This window comes from Chroicocephalus ridibundus, chromosome 22 (genome assembly GCF_963924245.1).
Source record: "Chroicocephalus ridibundus chromosome 22, bChrRid1.1, whole genome shotgun sequence".
In the NCBI taxonomy this organism is placed as follows: Eukaryota; Metazoa; Chordata; class Aves; order Charadriiformes; family Laridae; genus Chroicocephalus; species Chroicocephalus ridibundus.
Window position 1 is genome coordinate 4,243,582 of NC_086305.1, and position 24,088 is coordinate 4,267,669.

The following is a 24,088-nucleotide window of genomic DNA, read 5'->3' on the forward strand; positions in this document are numbered from 1 at the left end:
CGGTTCTCCTGCCCGGCTGGGGCCGCCTCAGAGACCGCCGCTGCCCCCCGGGCTCCTGCCAGGCCCCGGGACACCCTCAGCACCGCGACCGACGCCGAATCCCGCTCCGGGGCTCGGATGCGGCCGCGCCGCTTCGAAGCGGCGTTTGGCATCTGTGAAGCGTTTTACGCCTGCCCAGGTCAGCCGGGAGGGAGCGCCCAGCGGCCGCTGCGCCCGTGTAAGGCCGCACGGGGGTTCGTAGGGCTGAAGGGGAAGCCGGGGCAGGGCCCGGTGGGGCAGGTCTCCGGCGTCGCCGGTTCCCACCTCCCCACCTGTCACATCCCGTCACCTGCACTTTGTTTAGCAGCCACCGCCTGCGGCCTCGCCCTCCCACCCCCAGGCACCAAAACATCCGCTCAGCAAAACACAACAAACATCCCCAAGCACGAGTGGCATCTCCCAGCTCCTCTTATTATTTTTTGTTTGTTTGTTAGTAACTCCCAAGGGCTCCGCATTGCCCTGCCTCTGGCCGGGCAGGCTCCTACAGGCTGCTATGGGCTGCCCACGTCGGCCCCCGGAGAGAGAAACTGCCCCAAGGATCCAAGCGCGGCTGCGGTTCATCCCGGCACAAAGTGCTGCCAGGCAGTAAAGAAATTGGCCACTAAAAAATAATAAAAAGCTTTAATGTCTCACAGTAAACCAATAATTGCGCAGTATAAATAATTAAAACCGACAAGTTCAAATAAATAACACACGGTTCAACATGCAGCTCTGTTCAAAAGCCAAGGATGACCTCAGGGAAGGGGGTTTGTCTCGTCTTGATCCAGTGCTCCGCGTCCCAAATCGCTCTCGAATCCGTAGCGCCCTGCAGCTTCGCCTGAGAAGTCATCGCTCAGGAACGAGCTTTGATGTTCAGAGCCTGGCCGGCAGCGGGCAGAGGCGGTTGGGTAAGCGCCGAGCGAGGGGGCAGCAGGGACAGCTCATCGCCCCACAGCTCGGCTGCCGGCAGAGGCAGAACCCCTCTGGCTCCCAGCCCTTCCCGGGAAGGTTTCCTTTCCGGCCAGCCGTTTCTCATCTGCTGTGCGTTTAAAACATTTTGCTGAATAAAATGATGCTTTACTGAATCCTGACAGCCGGGGGTAGGTAAGCATCGCCCCCCACTTCACAGGTAGGTGTGAAACAAACCCAAAAACAGAAACAAAGTGCCCCGCTGAAACTGCATGACATGACATTGCCCCGGGGCTAGGACGCAACTGCTGGATATCTGGAGGTCCAGCCCCACATTTACTTCATTCTGGCTCATTTGTAATGACTAATGCTGCCCTACAGCTTACCGGCCTCCTTGCAAGTCCCACATTAATGCCTAAAAAAGATTTACTAACGAACAGCAGCCGGATCGCAGGAGCCGCAGCTGGGAGCAGCACAGCAGGGAGGGAGGGATCCAGCACTGGAGGGGCCGGGCACCCATCGGCTCGATCCAGGGCAGGAGCGTGGCAATGGGGAATCTCATCAGGCAGTGCCCGGCCGCCCCCGCACCCACCATCCAGCTCAGCGCCGGGCCCGGCGCCACTTCACGGGAGCGGCTCCGTGCGGAGCTGCCGCGGAGGCCAGAGCAGGCGCAGTCCGCGTTGCTCCCGCCCAGGCCTCACTCCACGGGCTTCACTTTTGCGACGAACAAGGCGGTGGCTTTCTTCAGGAACTCCTCCCGGCTCATGGAGCTGCCGAGCTTCCTCTCCTGCAGCGCCCGGTCCATGGCCAGGGCCAGGCCGTCCGGCCCCAGCCTGGAGCCGGCCTCCAGGTAGCGGCCGGGCAGAGCGACGTGGCCGATGCCCAGGGCATCCTCCAGCGCCCGCAGCACGGCCTGGCACACCCGCCCGTCAGCGGTGCCCGAGCCGCCATCCAGGACGCCGAAGAGCGCGTCCGCCTTGGCGGCAAACTCCAGCAGCACGAAGCAGGTGAGGACGCCGTAGCGGAAGACGTCGAAGGGCACGGCTTCGTGGTCGCGGCAGCGCACGCGGCCCAGCAGCGCGGCCGCCGCCTCCGCCGGCGCTCCCCCGTGCTGGCAGATGAGCCGCAGCAGCTCACTGTACAGCCGCCCGTCCACGCCCGCCTTCCGCCGCCGCCCGCCGGCCCCCAGCACCTCGTAGGCCGCGCCGGCGTTGCTGTCGAAGGCCGTCCTGTCGCGACACGGCACACAGACAGAGGCGCGGCCTCCCACCGCCAGCCCCCCCCCCCCCGCCCCGCACTACAGCTCCCGGCGTGCCCCGGGCGCTGCCCGCGCCCCGGGAAGGCCGCCGCCGCCGCGGGGCACGCCGGGAGCTGTAGTCCGCCGCCGCCCGCACCTGTGAGAGTGGTGAGCCAGGCGCACGTACCACAGCGCCCGAGCCAGGCGCTGCGGCGGCCCCGGTAGCTCGGCGGCGGCCTCCCCCGCCGCGCCGGGGCTGCCCGGCACCAGCCGCTCGAAGTAGTCGGCCAGGAAGGAGACGGGCTCCTCGGGCCGCGCCTCCAGCACCTTCAGCAACGCTTCCCGCACCATGGCGGTGACGCCGGCCCGCAGCAGGAACTCCGCCTCGCTCCCCAGCTCGCCGGCCGCCGCCTGGCCCGGCTCCGCCGGCCCGCTGCCCGCCGCCGGGGCCGGAGCGGGGGCCGCCCGCCGCTTCTCGTACGCCGCCATCTTGGCTGCGGGCGGCGAAGGCCGCTTCCGGCCATCTTGTACCGCCCTTCGGCCGGGGACGGAACTTCCCGAGCCGCCATCTTGCAGACTGGCAGCCAATCGGCGGGGTAGCGCGCCGCCCCCTGGGGCGTCGCCATTGGGCGAGGCCGCGGGCCGCCATCTTGCGTGTGGGCAAGGGAGCCGCCCTGGCGGCTGGAACGCGGCGGCCGCCATGCCTACTCCGGGCAGGTGCCCCGCCCTTGGCGACCGGCCGTCGCTTCGGACGCTGCCCGGGGACCCGCCCCGCGCCCGGGGCCTCCCGCGGGGCCGGGGCCGGAGCCGGTGACGGGTGAGGGGCCGCAAAGCCCGGTGCCGGTGTGGGTTGAGGGCCCGGTGAGGGGCTGCAGGGCCGGTGAGGGCCCGGTGCTTGTGAGGGCCTGGTGACAGTGAGGGGCTGCAGGGCCGCTGTCGATGAGGGTTGAAGGCCTGGTGAGTAGCCATGGGGCCACCCCAGCCTGGCAAAAAGCCACTGACACATGGTTTCAACAAAAACACTTTATTGGAGCACCCCACGCCACGGGCCGAGGCCCCGCTCCCCTCCGCCCATGCCCGGGGGATGTGCACACCCTCCTCTGTCGTGACAGACAATCGGCCATCGCTCTCCCACCCACCCCCGTCGGTGCCAGAAGCCACCACAGCCATCCCCCCCTCAGTAGCGGCCCAACATGATCCGGCCCCGCGACTGTCCCTGTCCCCCTGCCACCGCGGACGTCTCTGCTCATCTCCCTTCCAGCCTCCCCTTCTCAGGGTGTCCCGAGGGCAGCCCCAGGCTCCCCTCTCCCGCGGCACTCGCACCCAGGAGCCAAGCAGTTCCCGGTGCTTGGAGGTCCCCAGGGCAGCGCGGCCCCTCACAAACCCCCCGGCATCCCGGGCAGCAGCAGCCTCAGGCATGGATGAAGCTTTCAAAAGCAGTGTCAGCTTGCAGGTCTCTGAGTCCTGGAGTGCTTGTCCTGGGACGGGGGCTGCTCTTCTCTCAGGTGTCACAGCAGCGTCCCACGCCCCACCAGCTCCACCGGCCCCCGTTGCCATCGGGGCAGCTGGGCTCCAGCGGCTGCTCGTCGTCCTGGGGCCAGGCGAGGCCGGCAGCAGAAAGGGCGACAGCAGCGGGGTCCAGAGGGCTGTGGGCATCTGTTGGCAGCTCCTGCTCCTAGGACAGCTCGTACTGAGATCTGAATCGTTTCCACAGGCGATGAGACATGACGCCGGTCAGGATCAGCCCCAACAGTGAGAACGTCGTCCCCGCAGCGATGGCAGGGCCCGTGCTGACCGTATCTGCGGAGACACCAGAAGGATGTGTAATCGCAAACAGACTCTGCCCACGCCAGCAAATACCGAGGGGTGAGCACCAAACGCGGCATTGACATAAATCGCTGCAGCCCAAGCCCAAGCGATGGGGGGTACAGGAGAGGGGGCTGCAGACCACCACTCACCGTCCGAGACTGTCAGCTGCAGACTGACCACCTGGGAGCGGTGGCCGAGGAGGATGCACTGATAGTGGCCCTGGTGCTGCGCCTCGGCATGGTCCAGCCGCAGCGTGGAGCTGCTGCCCGCCGCCTCCTCCCGGTACTGTGAGAGGGCCACGGGGGTCTGCAGCCAGCGGACGGTGGCGTTCCCCGTGCACCGGGCATGGCACTCGATGCGCAGGGCCCTGCCCCGCGTCCCGTTGGGAGGCAGCGACCAAATCTGCAGGCTGCAGGCGGGTGCTGTCCCCACGGACAGCCCTGTCCCCTTCTCCGCCGGGGCAGAGCTGTCTGCAGCTGTCCCCTGAGCCTCAGTTGTGGGGCTCACAGTGCTGGAGCTGGGGAGCATGGTGGTGGCCAGATGTGCCATGGGACTGCCTGTGACGAGGTCCCGGGGAGCAGGGCGCTCTGTGGAGGGGCGTTCGGTGGCAGCAGCCAGCTCTAGGATGGTCTCAGCGCTGGGCTCCTGCGCTGTGGTGGTCAGGGCTGTGCTGGGATCATGTGTGGGAACACTTGGCTCTGGGGGCAGTGCTGTGGTGGTCACAGGCCTGGCTGTCCTGGGGCTCTCTGTTGTAGCCACCGCTGTCCAGGGGCTCCCTGTGGAGGTGGCCACGGCCACCGGCTGCTCCGTCAGAGCTGCAAACACAGCAGGTCACAGGTGGTCTTGTCATGGCTAGGATCCAGGATGGGGCCTCTCTGGCATGCGTTATCCCCATGGGGTGACAGCCCCCAATGGCCTCATCCTCCTCCACCCCAGAAACATGCCGGCCCCGGGCAGGGAGCAGGAGCAGCACAGCGGCAGGGACAGGGATGGGGACGGGAGATTGGCAGAGCGGCGCAGAAATGGGGGCTGCTCCTGTTCCAGCATAGCTATTTCAAGCAGCACAGGGCAGTGGGGGCCGGTTCTGGCGGATGGGGCAGTGTGTGGTCCCGGGACCCCAGCTCCCACCCTGGCACTCACCCCTAGCGCTCGCCGCCACAGATGCCACCCGGGTGAAGGTCTCCTGCCCGATGCTCAGCGTCACCTCGCACCTGAACTCCACCCCTTCTACCACATCCTTCCCAGCCACTGGCAGCGTGGACACGATGTCAGACAGCTCCTCCTCGGTCTCCACGATGTTGAAATCCACCCCATCCAGTGCCTGGTCCCCCCGGTACCAGGTGAGCACCAGCCCTCTGCACGGGTAGACCTGCTGGGCCGAGCAGCGCAGGCTGGTGGGCTGCCCTGGCTCCAGGGCGGGGGGGTCTGCGTCCAGCTGCAGCGTATCCGGGAGGGCTGAGGGGAGGGAATTGCAGCATCAAACACTGATTTTTGGCATCTCTGCCCAGGAGGGAGTGGGCTGCCCCCGGGGGAGGCAGGACTTTGCCGGGGAGGTGGTGAGGCACGGGCTGGGGGATGCTTACCGTAGACATTCAAGTAGGCAGTTTGCTGGTAGTGCTGCCCGTGGCAGGTTCCCTGGCAGACCTTGGTGCCCTCCATGGCGACCACGGCGCTGCTGACGTGCAGGATGCTGTGGGTGGGGAAGGAGGTGATGCTCCCCAGGTTGGTGTCCAGCCCCTTCCACTGCACTGTGCCCCCCGCGCAGTCCAGGGAGCAGTTCAGCTGCGTCGAGCCCCCGTACCGCACCACCGGCTGCTGCGGCATCACCACCAGCTTGTTAGTGGGTCGCCCTGGGTGGAGGAAGGAGGAAAAACGTGGGGTTTAGGAACGGGGACAATCACCAGAACCCAGTTGTTTACAAGGCAAACAGGGTGCTGGTTCCCTGCTTTGCTGAGAAGCGCACAGTCACGCTCAGGCACCGCAGAAGCTCCATCCCCATCACTATGGCGGGGGGGGCACTGCTTGTTAGCGACTGCTCGTTAGGGATGGCCGAGGAAGGCCCCCGCCATGCCCTTATACTGGGACAGCCGCTCGTCGAAACCAGGCGTTGGGAGCACCACGGAGCCAACGTGCCTGTGGCGACTGCCAGCTCGCGTCTGCCCCATCGCAGGCTTTGCTGCTTGATCCATCTCCATTTATCACTGAGATTTTCCAGCCATTTCATGGGGAAATGAGCCCAAATGCCCCTTCCCCCCAGTTCTCATCCTTCACCAGCACCGCTGCTCTTCTGGCAGCGGGAGAGCCGATCCCGGCCAGGCACGCGCTCCGCGGCACTGAGCACTGGGCTGCGGCACCAGGACGAGGAACGCTGTAAATGTGGCACACGTGGGACGTGACAGCCGCCGGGGAGATCCTGGGGCTGCGTTGGCCCGTGGTGCCATACGGAGAAGCAGAGAGAGCAGCGGGCAGCGCTGGGGTAAGGGATCGGGACGGCTCTTGGCCGTCGCAGCACTCACCGCTGCAGCCCCACAGCAAGCCGAGGAGGAGGACGAGAGGAGCCGGCTCCATCGCCCGCAGAGCCAGCAGCGGGGCAGGGCAGCAGCAGGGGCTGGTTTTCCTTCCTTTCCTCCTTCCAGGGAGCGAACGCCGCCGGCCGGGGCTGTCTCCTTCTGTCCGCCAGCCCCGTCCTCAGCCCTTCTTAAGCTCTGCAGGAACCGCCCCCGCGAGCACCGGCCCCGGGGCCTCTGCAAATTTCCAGCCCGAGGGGTATTTCCAGAGGGAGGTTTCTGATTTTCTTCCAAGTTCAGCTTTTGCACAACAGCCATCTCCGCACCTGAGGGCTGTGCTGGGAGCCCCAGGAGGGCCCTTGGCCTCAAGGGTCCTTGCGTGGCTGCAGGGTCCCCCGTCACCCCCACCGGGCAGCCCTGCGCTGGCTCCTGCTCCCTGAGACATGGCTGAGATCCCGGTTCTCCCTGGGCTCTGCTGTTCCCCCTGGAAAACCAGCCCTTTTCATACCTCAAGCACCCACCGCTGGAATGAACCGCCGTGGGGCTGGCTGGGGACGTGTCTCTCTGGGAGGGACGGTCTCGGCATGAGGGCACATGGGAGGAACCTGTCCCCGAGCCCTGTCTGCCCCGAAACGGGGGGTTTGGAAAGGTGCATCCCCCAGGCTGGAGGTGTCCCTGCCAGGCTTGGGTGCTGCTCAGCAGGGCCGCAAACAGCATTTATTCCCAGGACAGGGAGTTTTTGGGGTGTAAAGGTTGGGTTTATAGTATAGCCGGAGAAAGCATTGCCACGTGGAAGACGTTGATTACACCACGTTTTCTAGCCCCAAGGCCCTGGCACAGCCTCAGCGCCTGTCCTCTGTCTCATGGCACGTCTGGCATCACTTCCTCGCTCCTACCCAGCTCTCTGTGAGGAGATGGACCTGGTTCTGCCCCATCCCGTCCCGCCGGGCTGCAGCCGAGGCCAGGGAAGGCACCGAAGGGCCGAGGGATGGGATGTGCCCAGCCCCTGCACCTCCTGTCGCAGAAGGTGGAAAGACGGCACAGGACCTGGCTGTTTCCCATCCGGGAACTCTCCGGAGATGCAGCTCCGAGGACTGGGCGCGTCGCGCATCCTTTCGGGAGACCGAGTGATTAATCCTCTGATGGTCCAAGAGGCCTCCGCGCAAGGGAAGTGCTCTGTAAACAGCCGCCATTGAATATGCACATTCGCTCAAAGCTGGGTGATTAATGGCTCTGGGGTTTTTGTTCCTTCCATCCTGTGTTAACAGAGCCACTTCCCGGAGTTCCCAGCAGCCGCCGGAGCCCCCAGCCCAGCCCTGGCGGGGGACAAGCCATGGCTCTTCCCAGTAGCAAGCCCGGGACACCCGAGGACATGCGCGGTGTCAGCGTTTCACGTCTTGCTCCCACAGCCCAGATCCACGGTGGTAGGTCATCGCACGAGGCCTCGCCGGTCCCTCCGTGGGTGACGGGCGAGCGAATGCCCGGGAGGGACCGGTGGGGGCTGCAGACCCACAGCAGAGAGCACTCGGATAAAGCACCAAGCAATGAGTTACTTCACTGGGGGAAGGATTGCTTGCTAATGTCACCAAGTGAGAGTTTAAAGAAGGGAAATAACGTCCTCACAGGCCACTCTCGCTGCTACAGGATTTTGGGGCAGGAGGGGCAAAACAGAGTAAAAAAATAGGTTATCCAAGCCCTGGAAGCCAGCCTTGCCCGGGGTCTGGTGCAGCTTTCAGCTGGGGCTCCTGCAACAATGGACAAACACCAGCAGGTCCTGGGGGGATCAGCCCTGGCCTTTCGGTGCCAGGTCCGTGCCCCGTGCCGGGGGCTGTGGAGTCGCACAGTCTCTATCCACGAGCCAGGGACAAAGTGGCCGTGGCCACCGGGGACCAGACTCTGGCGTTCCTGCGAGAGGCATCTCCCCACCAGCTCTCAGCATCGCACCCCGAGCCCCCAGCTGCCCCTCAAAATGATGAAATTTCTCAAAATGAGAAAAGAAAAACTCCATAAATTAGCATCCAAACCAGAGTAAAGCACTTACGAAGCAGTCCGTCCTTTTAAAAAGAAGCTTTCCCGGACCCATCATCGGGAGAGTAATAGCTACCAGAAAGTCCAGAGCCTTGTGATGCACTTCCTCCGGTTTGGGGCTTGCACCGCACTTGAGGCCACGAGCACCCAGGAGCTGCCGCGGCCTCCGCCGCACGGGTGGATGGGCAACACGGATCACAGAGGAAATCGGAGTTTTCTGATACACCTTCTGATACACCTGATACATCCTGATACATCCTGATACATCCTGATACACCTCCCGCTCCAGGAGGGTCAGCTCTAACGGCGAGGTGACGGAGGCAGGGAGGGGTCAGGGGACCCGTCTGAGCCTCCCGCAGCTTTGTCCCTGAGCTGCCCCCCCGGAGTGACCCACTGCAGCTCCAGAGCCTGCTCGAAGCCTCTCCTTTAACAGACTCGAGGATCTTCCCTCCCATCCCTTGTGGCCAAGAAGGCCAATGGCATCCTGGGGGGCATCAAGAAGGGGGTGGCCAGCAGGTGGAGGGAGGTCATCCTCCCCCTCTGCTCTGCCCTGGGGAGGCCCCCTCTGGAGCGCTGGGTCCAGTTCTGGGCTCCCCGGTTCCAGAAGGACAGGGAACTGCTGGAGAGGGGACAGCAAAGGGCTGCCAAGATGCTGAGGGCACTGGAACACCTCTCTGAGGAGGAAAGGCTGAGGGATTTGGGGCTTTTTAGTCTTAGATCTTTAGATCTTATCAACGCTGATAAATACTGAAAGGGGGGGTGTCAGGAGGATGGGGCCAGGCTCTTCTCAGTGGTGCCCGGGGACAGGACAAGGGGTAACGGGCACAAACTTGCCCATGGGAAGTTCCATCTCAAGACGAGGAGGAACTTCTTTGCTGTGAGGGTGGCAGAGCCCTGGCACAGGCTGCCCAGAGAGGTGGGGGAGTCTCCGTCTCTGGAGACATTCCAACCCCGCCTGGACGCGTTCCTGTGCCCCCTGCTATGGGTGACCCTGCTGTGGCCGGGGGTTGGAGGAGATGATCTCCAGAGGTCCCTGCCAACCCCGGCCATTCTGTGATTCTGTGATCCCGGAGTTGCACCCAGGCAGCTCCCTCTGTCCCCAACACGGCAGAGAGATCAGCAGATCGCAGACACAGGGCGGAAAGGGCGAGCTTAGGCACTGGGACAGTTTTCCACCCGACAGGAAAGCTTTCGGGTCAGAGGGAGGGGAACGATGGTTTTCAAGAAACAGAAGCCTGAAGACCTTTCCTGGAAGCCGGTCGTGCTTCCTCCTGAGGGGCAGGAGCAGGGGGCTCTCGCCGGGCAATGCTGGCAGGAAACAAAGCAGAGACATGTGGCGGGGGGACGAGCGCTGGCCCCAGCACAGGATGCCCCCACACGCCGGCAGCGACGCCGGAGCCCCTCGGGCCGGGGTGTAGCCCCCAGCTGTCATCGCCTGCGCTTGCAACCGCCCGACATCTGAAATGACAGGGCCGGAGTAGAGGTTAATGAGGATGGCTGGAACAAGATGAAGGCCGCCTGCACGGTGCAAAACACGGGAATCCCACTCCTGGGAGGCTCATCCCGCAGACCGGCTCTGTCCCAGTGCGGTCGCGGCGTCCCCATGTGCCCGAGAGACCAACCCCATCGCGGAGGGGACGGACACCACCACACCGCATCAAAATACCCCCCCTTGTTTCTCCAGTGAGGCAAAGTGAGACGAGCTGAGGGTTCTTTCTCAAAAAATGAAAAAAAACCACAAAAACCAACACCCCTAAGCTCAAGTCCAGGGGAAATAAATACTGTGTAATAGACGGGTTGTGTTTCCAGCTCCTTACAGGATATCGGCCATCAAACACCAGATCCCATCCAAGAGCTGACTTGGATGTGTTTATACGTCTTGTGATTATATTGTTCACTCAGTACCGTCTTCAAACACCCAGCGAAGTGCTTAAATGAGTAAGATAAGATCTAAATTAAGCCTGGCTGGAAATGAAGACAATAGAGTCTGTGATGCTGAAACTAGCCCCGGGAGGAGGCTGCCGTGGGGCAGGCAGGAGGTGGGGACCGAGCTGGGGGGTGACAGCCCCCTCCCAGTTCACACTAACCCGTGGCGCTGCCCCGCCACACGCAGCAGCGAGGGACCACTCGCTCCTCCACAGCGTTTCGCTGCTCCCTACTTGGCCGTTGATACTGTTAATTGTTGCCCTGCACAAACTGCCCCAAAACAGCCTCTTCGCCCCCAAGCACTCGGCCCTGCCAGGAGCCGCGGGGTCAGGGCTCAAAACCATTTATGCCCCAGCACCAGTTCATCACAGAATCACAGAATGTCGGGGTTGGAAGGGACCTCTGGAGATCATCTCCTCCAACCCCCGGCCACAGCAGGGTCACCCACAGCAGGGTCACAGGAACGTGTCCAGGCGGGGTTGGGATGTCTCCAGAGACGGAGACTCCCCCACCTCTCTGGGCAGCCTGTGCCAGGGCTCTGCCACCCTCACAGCAAAGAAGTTCCTCCTCGGTTTGAGATGGAGCTTCCCATGGGCAAGTTTGTGCCCGTTACCCCTTGTCCTGTCCCCGGGCACCACTGAGAAGAGCCTGGCCCCATCCTCCTGACACCCCCCCTTTCAGTATTTATCAGCGTTGATAAGATCCCCCCTCAGTTGTCTTTTTTCCAGCCTGAAGAGCCCCAAATCCCTCAGCCTTTCCTCATCAGAGAGGTGTTCCAGTGCCCTCAGCATCTTGTCAGCCCTTAAAGAAGTTCAAGCCGTTGAGGTCCTGCTATTTTAATACTCCGGTGGAAACCTGGATAGCTATTTTAGGATCGAGGGGGAAAGCGCCAAGCACTTTGTGCTCTACAATACTCTCGTTTTAAGGAATTGGTAGAAATAACTCGCCAACTTGTGCCCGTTCAAGACAGGAGGCCGATTTACAAGGCCTGCAGCGTGGTCTCTTGTAACAACCTCTTCAGCACCATTTCCAAGGGTGGATTCGGGGCACGACGGGGAAGCCGTAACGCAGGTGGGGGAAGGACGAGGACAGAGAACTTCAACACAACAGGAAAGCAGCAGTTTAATAAATAATCTATCAGAGGGAGAGATTAGCCAGTTCTGAACACAACTGGAACTGAAATAAATACATTTCATCGTTAGCTTAAAAAATAAAAAAAAAAAAAAAGATATACAGAAATGCACACAATAGTAAACTTTGAGAGAGCAGAAGTACCGCCATTCTGCAGAGAATGTGGGCTTGCCACCCGCCCCCCCTTCCTAACGATAACCCGAGATGTGAGCAGCCGTTCAAGTGCAGAGAAAAGAATAAAAAAAAAACAAAACCCCAAAACAGCAAAGTCCAAAGTTACTAGTTTGCAAAAGTAATGGCAAAAGAGAAAGCAATGGTTTAACGCAGGGTTTTTATTAACGCGACAAGATCAGTTTAAACTCGCTGGAGCTGCTGCCATTGTACTGGAGCTGCCGAAGGGCAATTAAGCCAATTTTTGCCTTATGTTCGGGGCGTTGCTGTTACCGACCCGCAGACGAATTCTAGGAATAGTGATGTTAAACCGCCAGGTTCAGGCACTACACCCACAGCCGATCAAGGGGAATTTTAAGAAAAGGCTCTTTTAAAAAAAAGTTCCGTTTTCATAGAAAGTAACAAAAATTGGCAAAACTAGCTGAACGCTCCGTACAGATTTTCCAGTCTCCACGTGGGATGCTGCAGAATTACCGGCCCTTCAGAATGAGACATTCGTCATTCAGGTCTGGTAATTTCACCTCCGTCACCGCTTGGCCCAAGCCCTCCTGTCACGTAAAGGCAGAACGGTGGGTGGGTCGCATCCCTACGCCAATGGGGAGGGGAGTTACCGGAGGCCGAAGCCCCCCGTGACCCGGGTGAGAGCAATTCCAAACCCTTGGAAAGGAGCCCTGCCTGCTCCCGGCGCCGGGGACAAGTGACACGGGGAGCCCCGTTCCCAGAGCGGGTCCCAGGGCCGGCTCCCTGTGCCAGCATGAGCTGGGGGATGTCTGCGTCGCTGGAATTTCGGGTGTCGCATCGTGACGGACGGGAACCGAAGAGGAAAGCTGGCCAGGGTAATTCCGCCGTCTGAAGGGCAGGAGAGGGCGAGACGCCGCAGGCAGCAGCGGCGGCAAGAGGCAACGGGACTAGAAACACATCGGTTTCAATAAACTATTCAATAAAGGAAAGGACTTTAAAAAATATATCTCTATATACTTTATATCATATAAATTATGCTCGTCTTTTTTTGTAACGTTCCACTATATTCTACCCGTGAAGCTCCAAGTGCCTCAGTGTGAAGGAGGTAACGATTCGGAGTTTCGTTTCGTTTGTGTGTGAGGGACAAACCTACTTCAGGTCATTTCAATACAGTGAAAATAAATTAATCACAGATGTACTTGGTAAAGTTCCAGTCTAAAAAAGGCATTTTTGTGAGCAATACAGAGTTGGGGCTGCTGCCTGGAAGTTTAAGTGACTGGATTTCCTTCAGGAAAGAAGTCTGCTGTGCACGCACGGTGCAGACCATCCCGGTAACGTCTGGGAATTTGGAGCATCACCACAATGAGCTGGGGAAAACTGGAGTCACCGCAGGTCACAGACTCTGTGCTCCAGTCCTGCATTAGATCCGCATCAGCAAACCCTCAGAGTCCGAGGCGGCCGCCCTCTGCACGGCCAATTAATCTACTCTTACAGTTCTGATTACAGGATCTGGGCACCAGGCCGGATTAACGCAAAACAAACTAGGAATTATTTCACTTAAATGTCCACCTCCAATAACTAACTGGTCCAGAAAACTGGTAAACAGACATTGCGTTATTAGTTCAGACCAGTCCAGGCAGGCAGTGGTTCCAAGCTGTTAATACCTGACGGGCGTTAGGGAGACCTACACGAAACCGCAGCTCTCCATCTGCCCAAAGTGAGCAGGAACCAGCCCTCGCGCTGAGAGCGCACCGCAGAGGTCGGACGCTGAGCACACCCCGGAGCTCAGGTCCCCCCATGTCCCCGGAGCGAGACGAGCTGCGCTGCCAGGGCAGAGCCAGGGACTGGTAGCAGGTCAGGGACCAAGCTCTCCAGCATCATCCAGTTGGTGTTTTCCATCAAACCCAGAGGCAAACGGCATTTGCAGCCCCTGCAGCGCAGGCACGGCATCCGCCACGATCACCCGTTTGCAAAGACCCGAGACACCAAGTGACAGCGCTCCCTCCCTTTGGCCCTTCTGCTCTAAGTTACCGTCCCAAACCCACAGCGACGGGATCCCAGCCAGAGAACAACAGCTGCCACAGAAACCCCGCTCTGAGACAGGACTAGTTTTGGCCATTGAACCCTCGATTCCTGGACAACTAATTTCTTAAGTGTTCCCAGTTTGGTCTTTACTTCCCCAGTGATTGCTCAATGCCTTCATTTTGATCTTACTCAAAATGAGAACAATTGTTTCCTGCCCTCTGCCACATCTCTACGTATCTATGAACAACCAAGCGTTCCCTATACGTTTCGTCTTTGCCTCTTTCACAACACTCAACTTCAAGTATCTGCTGCTCTTTCTAACCAGAGCCGAGCCCTGCGGCACAGCCTGCAATTCCATTTTTCAACAAAACGAAAGCCTTCACAGCAGGCTCAGAAACGCTACACGGAACCCAAACCTGTAAGTTCAAATCAATTGCAATCATCGCCATCAGGATCTACTGGACTGAGAAAAAACAAGCTACAGTCATTATCTGGTTTTAATATCAGACGGCAAGAGCCCGGGGAAAAAAATCAGCATGCTTTATAAAAAGTGCTCAAGACAAACAGCTATTTCTTTGACCTTTCTCTCAGGAAACCACTCTTTACCAAAGTGCTTAGCAGAGTTCAGTTGTTTCTGCAGCCTCTCAGGGAACTGTATTTTCTAAACAACCCTTACAGTTCCAGAAAAAGACTTCTGAAAAATCCTTCTACCTACTACCTATGGAGGTAGCGACAGACAAATGTTACATCAGCGTACCACAAGAAGAAAAAACAAACAGAAATACAAATGTTGACCATCTAAGCATTTGTAATTCCTGTAGTTGCCCTTCTCTCCTCTGCCCATTCTCCCTTGTGTCAGTTGCAACTTTACTTCTTAATTTTTCTTATCTTCAGCACAACATGAAGTCAGTAGATTATTTCTTTTTATTTTTTTTGGTCTAAGTTTCACTTGGGCCAGAATGGACAAATTCATCAGATCCTCTAGCAGCGAGGAGCCGCTCCCAGGTGACTACACTATCGCTTCTTCGAACACGCACAGTTTTTCCTCGGTGTCTCGGCGCAGGCTGTGCAGCCAGCGTCCGGGCTGTCCCAGGGCCACTGGCAGCCAGCCGGGCTGTGACGGGACCGGTAGCAAGTACCAATTATACGAGGGGACGGGGCACGTAACAGACGCCTTGTTTTACTCTGGCTGGCAACTCAGTTAGTCCACATCAGAACAAAAACAACGCTAGCTCCTGAATTTTTCACTGGCGAGTTGAGTATTTGGCAGGTCACACCACGAAGTTCAGTATTCTCACACAAGGGCAGGTTTGCTTTAAAGAACTATCCCTTCCCGTGGAGCAGTTCAGGATCTCCCCTTTCCGTCAGCACCAGGTGATACAATTCCATTTTTGCCCCCTGCTGGGTATATTTGGCTTGAAGGGAAACTCTGTCCCTTCTCATTAGCTGTTAGTGGTACAGTCTGTTACCTCGTTTCTTCTTTCCCCCCACCCGAACTCCCACTGGCTGAGTCCATCCTTGCTCTGGAGTTGAGACACAAGCCAGGTCCTTCTCCCCAGCCTCACACGCTGCTGTCCTCCAGCAGCGGCTCCTTGCCTTCTGCTCCTCCGGCCTGCGGGCTGTGGGCGTGGGTCTGCGCTCCGTTACTGTGCTTCTTGTGGCTGCCTGATCTCAGTGCAAGGTTGTGTTCTGGAATGAACAAGGCCACCAGGAGCGACAGCAGGACTGAACAAGCCCCAAACAGGAACGGAGGCCCTGGGATAATGCTGCTCTGTAGGGAGAAACAGAGGAATGATTAATGCTCAAGTGCAAGGACAGAAGCAGCCCGGCAAACGGAATGACAAAGCTGAACAGACTACCTCATCCGTAGGGTTGGCCATGTTGGGTTTGGAGGCTTTACCCAAAGTTTCCACCTCAGCCATTTCATTCAGCTCCACGTGGAAGAGATAGAAGACAAAGCCATAGAGCGCTGGCCCCAGGCCGTTACACAGACCCCGAATTCCAGTGATCATCCCCTGCACCACACCTGGGGACAGAGCAAAGACAGGAAGATATGCCTCCAGCTTTCTGAAGAAACTTGTTTTACTCATGGATGCTTACATATTTAAAGACAGAATGAAACATTCCAATCTGGATTAACAGATGCCCTACAGACGAAGTGGCTAGCTGGCGATTAGCTTCGCTCAGGATCAGGATTTGCAAAAAATCAGTAATGCTGGGCTTGCTACTTTGGAGAATAAATTGCGCTTGGGCACATCAAGCAACCATTCCTGAACTGGAATTTAAGGCAGCCAAGTCTGAGGACTCAGGGTCAAACCACGAAGCAGGCAAACAATTAAGCAGCAGTCTCCTCTACCTCAGGCAGGCAACGCTGAACACCTACGTCCATAATTTAAGAATTCCCTCCCAAAGCAAGAGTGTCAATACTGTTATGACTAAAGCGATGCTCCACAGTTGGCAGAGATGTTCCTGCCCACCCCTCCACCACCGATGCTGAGAACTCGACCGTGCGCCAGCTCAAGCGCCTGCTGGATGAACTCGCCCGTCAGACAAATCCCCGAGAGACTCACCCTGTTGGTCGGGGTCTGCGTTCCTAGACACCATGGCACTGATGGCTGGGAAGGTGATGCTGGACATGGCAGCCACAGCTCCGGCTGCCCACATCATCCTTGGAGAGAAAGAGGCAGCAGTTATGAGACAGGCTGCTGAGGGCCAGCCCAGACTAGCAGTGTGGCAGGGCAGCATCTCCCCCCGCCACAGAGCCACCGTGGAGGGGAAACAAACGGGGACAAACTCTTACCAAGGCTGTGACCCAAAGCCGTACCAGGCAAGCTGCAGGATCTGGAAGCCCAGTCCCAACAGGATGGTGTTTTTATTTCCTATCGAACGCATGAGAATTCCCAACACTACTGTCTGGAAAGAAAAACACGTGCTTTCAAAGTTAAGTGCAAAGAAAGATGACAGCACTGGAAACAAGAGGATGGGAATCCGAGGGAACTCGTGCTGCTGTGAGACAAGCTATCACGCACATGCTGTCCTCCACTCTCATAACGTTGTGTTAGAAACCAGCACACCCCTGGCCACAGCAATCAGAGCACAATCAATGGCGTTTTACAGAGTAACACGGGGCCACCCCACGGTTCACCACAGTTTGTTATGCAGCAAACAACAGCTGCATTCAAAAGACAACAAAGAGGGACTGCAGGTAGCCGTGCAGGGGTCTGATGATGTCTGTGTGGCCACAGGGACTCTAACAACTCACTGGCCCTGATTATCAGAAATTTTGGACATTCTTATAATCAGACTGCTGGAGCCATGACAGAAATTGCTTCTCACCTGAGCCAGTATAGAGAGAATTCCAACTACGCCAATAAAAGCTGCCACAGTCTCCGAGGAAAAACCAATGACCTGTGAAAACACCAAAGAGGGACTTCTCAGGCAAGAGATTTGTACCATACAAGAAAAGCCACTCCATCGGTGTCACTAATGTTTACTGACATTGCTTATCAGCTACTTAGACATTAATCAGCCGTACCTTCCACTACCTCCCTGCCGACACGGAAATAAAATGGAAGATTTTTCTCTGGCTGAAAAAACAGCTTTAAATCACTGGGCTCACCTTAAACGCCCGAGAGCGGCAGGGACAGGGTGGAGAGGCAGACCACCAGCAGGAAGCCAAGAAAGGGTCCTGGCAACGCCTACAGAGTGGTTGCCAGGCTCCCACATTTTTAGGAAAGCTAGAACAAGTCCCCGTTTCTTATAGCTTCAACTTTACTAAGCTATTGGCCGAGACTAGCTTCCTCAGGACGTGCAACTAAGACAACATTTGTAGGCTGGGATTTGCTGCGTTCAGAGCCTCCCCTCATCACCAGAGACTGACCTGTCGCAGGTAGAGGAAAAAGCTGGAGTACTGGCCGGCTTCAGGAAGGTAGGAGAGAAAGACGGTGATACAGATGAGCAGCACTGTAGAATCCTGACCCACTTTCCGCAAGGACTGTAGGGAAGGAGGGTGAGGAATGAAAGAAGAATTTTTAAAAAATGGGTTAATATCATTAAATATCCCTTTTGAGAGAAATTAGCAGAACTAAAGTAAATATAAGCATTAACAGCACGCAGAAAAACAGCAACAAGATTTTCTTACAGCAAACGGGTCTGCTTGTTCCCAAGAGATTGGAGCTCCCCAAGAGACCGGACGCATCTCTTCTGGCAGAGACTCCGGCACAGCCAGCAGGATGAAACCAATATCCAGCAAAGCAACGCCTGACGCTAGCACAACCACCAACGTATCGCCGTAGGCTTGGGAAAGGTATGCACCAATTGCTGGGCTTGTGACCAGACTAGCAGCAAACGTGGCTGACACCTGGAAGCATAAAACATTAATACAGCCTCTTCTTCCTAGAGCCTGTTTTCTCCTCTAGAGTAACCCAAGGGTTTTGCCATCTTTGATGGAGCTAATCCAGGTGGACAGGGATTCCTTAGACAGAAAGGCCACCAAGTTCTCCCGGTGCAATCTAGGCTAAGTTCTAGCAAAGGGAAATTAAAGGTAACCTAACAATTCTGCCCCTTTCCTGCTGCAAAGGAGGTCACAAACCAGGCTTGTTTAAAGGCTAAGCCACAACACAGCCAGTATTGAGATCACACGAAAATTAGCCCTCTCCCTCGGTGCTAAATCACAAACAGAAGAACAAACAGGAGACTGTATTATTAGTGAAGTGCAGATCATTTTTTCACTGACACTGTCTCAAGCTTGTCAATTAGTCTCCCACCCTAATTTTATACCTCTCCTGCCTGCAGAGCCCCAAATATTTCTTACAAGAGACAAGCCAGTCATTCAGCCCCTTACCAAGCCATACGCCGTGCTGCGTTCATGCTCCTGTGTGATATCAGCAACGTAGGCAAAAATCACAGAAAAGGTGACAGCAAAGACTCCAGACATGGAAATGACAGCAAAATACCACCTGAAACAGGCATTGCCAAAGGCAGAGTTAGAGTAGTTAGAGTAGTAAGAGCACACGGTAGCCCGCAGCGGCTGAATTAGAACCTCTCCCTTATTCTTCCTTCTAGTCCATCCTACTTCATTGCACCAGAAAGAGCTCAGAACACTGAGCTTCAGTCTGGTGGCCCACAGAGTTTTATCGCTTCTTTTCCCCACACAGGAAGGAAACATCAACATGCCCTAATAGTGATAACGCACCTATCAGGAGAACAGGCAACAGGAGAGGAAAGACAGACTTTCTTCTGACACTGAACCCTCTGGTAGAACCAGACAAGTAAATTAGTCTCTAGGCTGAGCATCCTTCTCCACTGGACGGACTCTTCCATCTCATCCTCAGATGTAACACCCGCAAAACCCCTATCGTTCAGCCTCACTCTCCTCAGAACCCCACGGTTATAACAAGAGTAAACTCACCACGGACTGATCTTCATAAGGGGAATTGGCGCACAGGTGAAGAAGACAGTGAGGAGGAGGAAGGATTTCCTGCCCCAGACATCAGAGAGAGCACCAATCAGGGGGGCACTTAGAAAAGAAAGCAGACCCTGAGAAAGACAGACAGGACGACAGAGAGAAATCCCTCAGTCAAATTGTGATTGTTGATAGCAAGAGCTTTTGACAGCATCATCTAAAGATAAAAATACAAGGAGATAACCCATTCCTATTTTCTACAAGCAGGCAATATTACCAAAACATAACAGTTTGTTAAACTGCTCATCCTTTTAGGGAGGAAAAACCCCAACACATCCTCAACCGGCTACGTGCTGCTAAATATTCCAATTACTGCCCGTTCTCTGCAACTGCTCTGCCTGCAGCCGTGCTCTCCCCAGGCGCCTCTGTGCGGCAGGGGCTGCCCTGCCAGTACCCAAAAAGATGTTGGCACAGCTCCATCACATTAACATCCACCGCAGTTCTAGGGAAAGCTTTCTCTTCTAGATGGAGACAAGACAGACCCGACCAGATGCCAAGGCCATTAAGCACAAATAAAATTATTCAATGCCTTTCAATGTCTTTCCAACCCAAGACGGGCAGGGAAGAGCCCTTAAGTGTATATGGGAGTGCCCAACTCACATCAAGGCAAACCTTTTTGGGGGCCATTTTTTGAGATCCTCTTGCCCGAGCCAGGGCCTAACAATCTGCTTTCCCGAGTCAGAACACATGGCTACTGGTTGTTCGCTACAGTTGCCTCCAATTCTGCTCTGGGAATGCTGGTCTCGGCCAAACTCACCGTGCCACAGCATATTCCCCTGCTTCTGCCTGGGCAGAGCCCACTGAGGCCCGCTTAGTTTCAAATTCTGTTGTTGATAAGTTCAGATGTCGTTGATTTTTTATTTTGTTACGCTCCAGAATACAGTTACAGGGCTGATCTCATGATGATTAGAATATTTTCAGCTGAAACGCACAGCTGTTATAGCCCCAAACCCATGCTGACAAGCAGCACCTAGTTAATACTGCTCAGTAAGGTCAGCTACACAATTTCTATGCTCTGTCATTTCTCCATTTTGCTTTAGCTGTGCCAATGAGCACCCCAAACCGAAATATGAACCTTTTTCTGTCCAATACTGGTTGACATCAGCAATTGACACAGATTATAATGGCTTGCCACTCCTTGCACTGATCGCGGATTTCATTGAAAGCCCAGGAGGAATATTCCTTACTTTGACTCCATGAATCAGGCCATTCATCAGGAACGTATGCTGAGGAAAAGTCTGGTGTAACACCTAGGGGGAAAAAAAAAAAAAAGCCAACAAAAACCAGAGCTAGCAGCTTTTGCAAAATTTCCATTAATTTCCACCAGCACCTGACAGACAGATGCCTGGAAGAGCACACCAGGGAAAACGCCACTGCTGTACCTACGTGAGGAGCTCTACCTCCTCTCTCCAACATTGGCAGCCTCTTTCTTTAATGCTTCCCAGGTCTATAAATTATTCCAGCAGCTTGGGCAAAGCTAAGATAATCTGAAACATGCCTTTCTCCATCCCTGCCCCATCTGATTTCCCTCTGTTTTTTTTTTTTTCATATTACCAGATAATTTTTTATTCTCTCCCCTTTTTGTACTGTCTGTATCTTTTGATTTGCATTTCATACTTCATACATTACATTTCAAAATAATTGCCCAACTCCATAATAAATTGCAAAGCTGATGTTCAGATCTCTTCCCTCGCCAGCCCAAGGGGAGCTCTTGTCTACCAGAGCCAGGATTATTCCCCAGGGAGACTCACTCACCGTTAGCATCGGCGTGGTCAGCAGCCCCCAGGCAAAGAACTCCAGGAAAATGACCACCACGGCATGGTACACACTGGGCTCTCCAATCCCCTGTCGCTGCAAAACAGAGCTCTGTAAGTCAAACAATACTCGTATCCTGATCTGCGATAGATCTGAGACGTGTGGTTGGGTGCTGAAATCTCAACTCTGGCCCGGGGTGATTCACTGCTGCCTGGTGCAGGTGAGCTCCTGCTGCAGCGCCTCCATCCGGGGCCCACCAACACGTGCCTCTCCTACAAAGCTAACCGTTTTCGATTTTCTTCTCCAAGAACTAATATCTTTGATACCATTACACTTTCTCTAAACGTTGCCGGCCGTACCATCCTTTCAATCCTCACCTTAACGACTTTGAAATGAAATGCCTCAATTTTCTAAATATTTTCACAGCAGTACATGCAAGATCCCAGAAAAGACTCTGGGAGTTTGGGAAGGCGATTCTACTCCTCAGCACCAACTCCATCTACCCAGCACGGTGGGAAAGGCACAGTCCTTAGATCAGCCGTTAAAAACCCCCACACCTCAAGGCCTTGCTTATCTTTCTTTCTGTAAAGGTTTCTGGTGGCGCTTTCAGGGCAGTGCTCGTTCTGTCCCTTTTCCAAATGCCAAATCTCAACTGCCAGCCCAGGAGGTTTTCCCCTGCCATGCAGAACACACGTGCAAAGTCACGAGCTCACAAGGAAAACAAATCACAAGGAACAGGAGGAAAGCACAAAAGTTTCAGCTGAATTACATCAGGGAACCGCACAGGCCAAACACCGAGTAGCACAATATGTTTTTCCACCAGAACCCATTTCTTTTATTAGCAAACCACATGATATGAACTCACCAAGAAGCATAGTCCAGCCCTGATACATTTTTAATAAAACCACCTGAAATGTCTGCAATCCCAGCAATTTAGACGGCTTCAATGGCTTGAAGAGTAGCCAGAAGTTAAAAAAAACTTCCATCAGCTGCACAAATCTCAAATCCAAAGGGATATGGGATTTGGTACAGGAAACATCAAGTCCACAGGCATTTCTTCCAGGCTAAGAGATTAATTCCTCACAGCTGACTAACAATTATACACTGTGCTCCTGTGACAGAAATCATTTAATGGACCAGACCAAAGATGCATCTGTATCAAGACCCTGTCTCCAGCACTTGCTACTGACAGATTCTCTGGGACAGGAATTCAAGAAACGTGGCATGGGAAGAGCAATCTTTTACCCAGTCACATCCTTCCAGGTTTTAACAGAATAATACTGCATTTCAGATAACTAATACACCTGTAAGTTATCTGAAATACAAGAGAAGGCAGCGAGAGACGTTATTCTGCTGAAATACTGTTTGCGTTCACAGACTCTATTAAAACTGTCTCCCGCAGACAGGCTAAGTCTGCTTAAAAAAGAAATCAACAGCATCAACACCAGAGGCACCCTAGCGGAGGGGAAAACGGTCATTAAAACAATTCAGTTTTATTGCACACAAATGAGATAATGTTTTGCAGCAAAGGGAGAAGCCCCAAGCCAGTAATTAAGAGTACAGCTATCATTACCCACCTCGCTCCACAGAGCGGCCCCTTCTCATCATCCCCCTTTCTATCCTCCCAAGCAGTTAAAACATTTCTACCACATGACTGGCAACAAAATTATCAGCCAATCTTGCTTTACAGAGTACGTCTAGATCTGACCTGCTCACAGCTTAGCGTTACTCCTTCCACTTATCGACCATCTTACTGCCTGAGCCTCCCTGAACAACTCAGGGGAGCTGGGAGCTCAGTCACCCCACTGCACTGCTGCTTCGGGGCAGGACAGGCAGCACCTTACGGCCAGAACTGCTGTCCCTCCGGACAGCAGCCCCAGAGGGAAAGAACCCGCAACCATCATAATCTCAGGTGCGCCCACTTCAAAGCTGTCTGGGTTCAGGCACGATGCTGTCGCCCGCACTGTCTGGAGCCTCTGCAGCTCTTCCCCCGCAGCAAAGAGCTCCTCTCCTGGAAGTAAATATTTCACAGGGATCTGAAGATAGTTTGTCACCCTCAAAGCGAATATTAAACATCAGCATTGACATCTCACGACCAGTGAACACCGGCACCCAGCAAATCCTTCCAGAAGCCCGCCTGGAGAGCGGCGGCCGCGGGCTCGAGCCTGAGGGGAGCCCTGGGGCAAGGATGCTCTACCGGCACGGCGGCCAGGCCCCGGGACAGGACAAGAGCAGGTGCCCCCGCCAGCCCGGAGAAGGGGAGAGGGGACTGAGGGGACAGACCTCACCCCAGGCCCGGCCCCGCCAGACCGCCGTCCCCACGCCACAGCCCCGGCCCCGCTCACCCCCCTGCCGCCCCACGCCCCACGCGGGCCCCCGCCGCCCGGGGCCCTCAGCCCCGGCCCCGCTTGCCACCCCGCACGCTCCCGCGCCTCCCCCCTCGCCGTCCCCGCGCTCACGCCGGCCCCGTCCCGGATAACGATCTTCTTGGCCAGCAGGACGCTGCGGTTGAGCCGCTTCTTCTTCTTCTTCTCGCCGGTCATGGCGCCGACGGGCCGCTGCCGTTCGCCGGTCTCGGCGGCTGCCCCATCCTCCCTGAGGCGGGCCGGGCCGCGCAGACCGAGCCCGGGCCCGGACCCGGACCCGGACCCGCGCCGGGCGGGGGAGCGCCGGGCCCGGGGCTGCCGGGCGAGGGCGGCGGTGGAGGGCGGCCCGCCCGCAGGCCCCACCCCGTTGCCCGGACAACGGCGCTGACGGGAACTTCCGGCGTCCGGCTCCTCACTCCCTATTGGCTGCTCTCCTCCTCCTGGCCGGCTGATCTGACCTCTGATTGGTTAAGAGGGGAGAAGGGGGCGGGCGAACGGCGCCGCGCGGAGTCTTCTTCCGCCGGGGGCGGCGCGGAGCATCATGGGATACTCCGGTCCTTCGCTGGTCCTCTGCTGCCGCCCGCTTCAGGGTACCGGCCTAGGCCCCGGTGGAGGCCGGTGGCCTGGGAGGATCCTGGCCTTTTCCCCGAGCCTGGTGCCTAAGGGGAGGCGGGGAGAGGGCAGCCGGGCCCGGGGCTGGAGGGGCCCGGCACGGCCGAACGTGCTGTTCGGCCGTGCCGGGCCCCTCCAGCCCCGGGCCCGGCTGCCCCCGCTATCCCCG

General features: G+C 56.6%; 3 protein-coding genes across 3 annotated transcripts; all 3 read right to left on the reverse strand.

The window, feature by feature from the left end:
• Window positions 1-646: 646 nt before the first annotated feature.
• TPGS1 (tubulin polyglutamylase complex subunit 1) lies at window positions 647-2,662 on the reverse strand. The gene is made up of 2 exons (XM_063358354.1): window positions 2,322-2,662; window positions 647-2,156 (listed from the first exon to the last, which is right to left on the reverse strand). The coding sequence occupies exons 1-2, from the start codon at window positions 2,651-2,653 to the stop codon at window positions 1,625-1,627; spliced, it is 864 nt and encodes a 287-aa protein (XP_063214424.1). The 5' UTR covers window positions 2,654-2,662; the 3' UTR covers window positions 647-1,624.
• A 694-nt stretch (window positions 2,663-3,356) lies between these two features.
• MADCAM1 (mucosal vascular addressin cell adhesion molecule 1) lies at window positions 3,357-6,659 on the reverse strand. The gene is made up of 5 exons (XM_063358179.1): window positions 6,490-6,659; window positions 5,557-5,823; window positions 5,114-5,428; window positions 4,123-4,788; window positions 3,357-3,964 (listed from the first exon to the last, which is right to left on the reverse strand). The coding sequence occupies exons 1-5, from the start codon at window positions 6,539-6,541 to the stop codon at window positions 3,840-3,842; spliced, it is 1,425 nt and encodes a 474-aa protein (XP_063214249.1). The 5' UTR covers window positions 6,542-6,659; the 3' UTR covers window positions 3,357-3,839.
• A 4,872-nt stretch (window positions 6,660-11,531) lies between these two features.
• Window positions 11,532-23,679, reverse strand: LOC134526279 (hippocampus abundant transcript 1 protein-like). Its single transcript, XM_063358011.1, has 12 exons — window positions 23,401-23,679; window positions 20,942-21,037; window positions 20,374-20,436; window positions 19,133-19,260; window positions 18,566-18,680; window positions 17,864-18,082; window positions 17,603-17,716; window positions 17,059-17,130; window positions 16,523-16,635; window positions 16,293-16,390; window positions 15,582-15,748; window positions 11,532-15,493 (listed from the first exon to the last, which is right to left on the reverse strand). Exons 1-12 carry the CDS (start codon window positions 23,482-23,484, stop codon window positions 15,284-15,286), a joined length of 1,479 nt encoding a protein of 492 aa, XP_063214081.1. The 5' UTR covers window positions 23,485-23,679; the 3' UTR covers window positions 11,532-15,283.
• Window positions 23,680-24,088: the final 409 nt, after the last annotated feature.

Coding starts and splice junctions, on each gene's coding strand:
- TPGS1 (XM_063358354.1), bottom strand. CDS start 2,653: ATGGCGGCGTACGAGAAGCGGCGGGCGGCCCCCGCTCCGGCCCCGGCG. Junction 2,157..2,321: donor CTGGCTCACCACTCTCACAG/GTGCGGGCGGCG, acceptor GTGTCGCGACAG/GACGGCCTTCGACAGCAACG.
- MADCAM1 (XM_063358179.1), bottom strand. CDS start 6,541: ATGGAGCCGGCTCCTCTCGTCCTCCTCCTCGGCTTGCTGTGGGGCTGC. Junction 5,824..6,489: donor CTTGCTGTGGGGCTGCAGCG/GTGAGTGCTGCG, acceptor TCCTCCACCCAG/GGCGACCCACTAACAAGCTG. Junction 4,789..5,113: donor TGTGGCGGCGAGCGCTAGGG/GTGAGTGCCAGG, acceptor CTGTGTTTGCAG/CTCTGACGGAGCAGCCGGTG.
- LOC134526279 (XM_063358011.1), bottom strand. CDS start 23,484: ATGACCGGCGAGAAGAAGAAGAAGAAGCGGCTCAACCGCAGCGTCCTG. Junction 18,083..18,565: donor GCAGCACGGCGTATGGCTTG/GTAAGGGGCTGA, acceptor TTATGCTTCCAG/GTGTCAGCCACGTTTGCTGC. Junction 15,749..16,292: donor CGCAGACCCCGACCAACAGG/GTGAGTCTCTCG, acceptor CTCTGTCCCCAG/GTGTGGTGCAGGGGATGATC.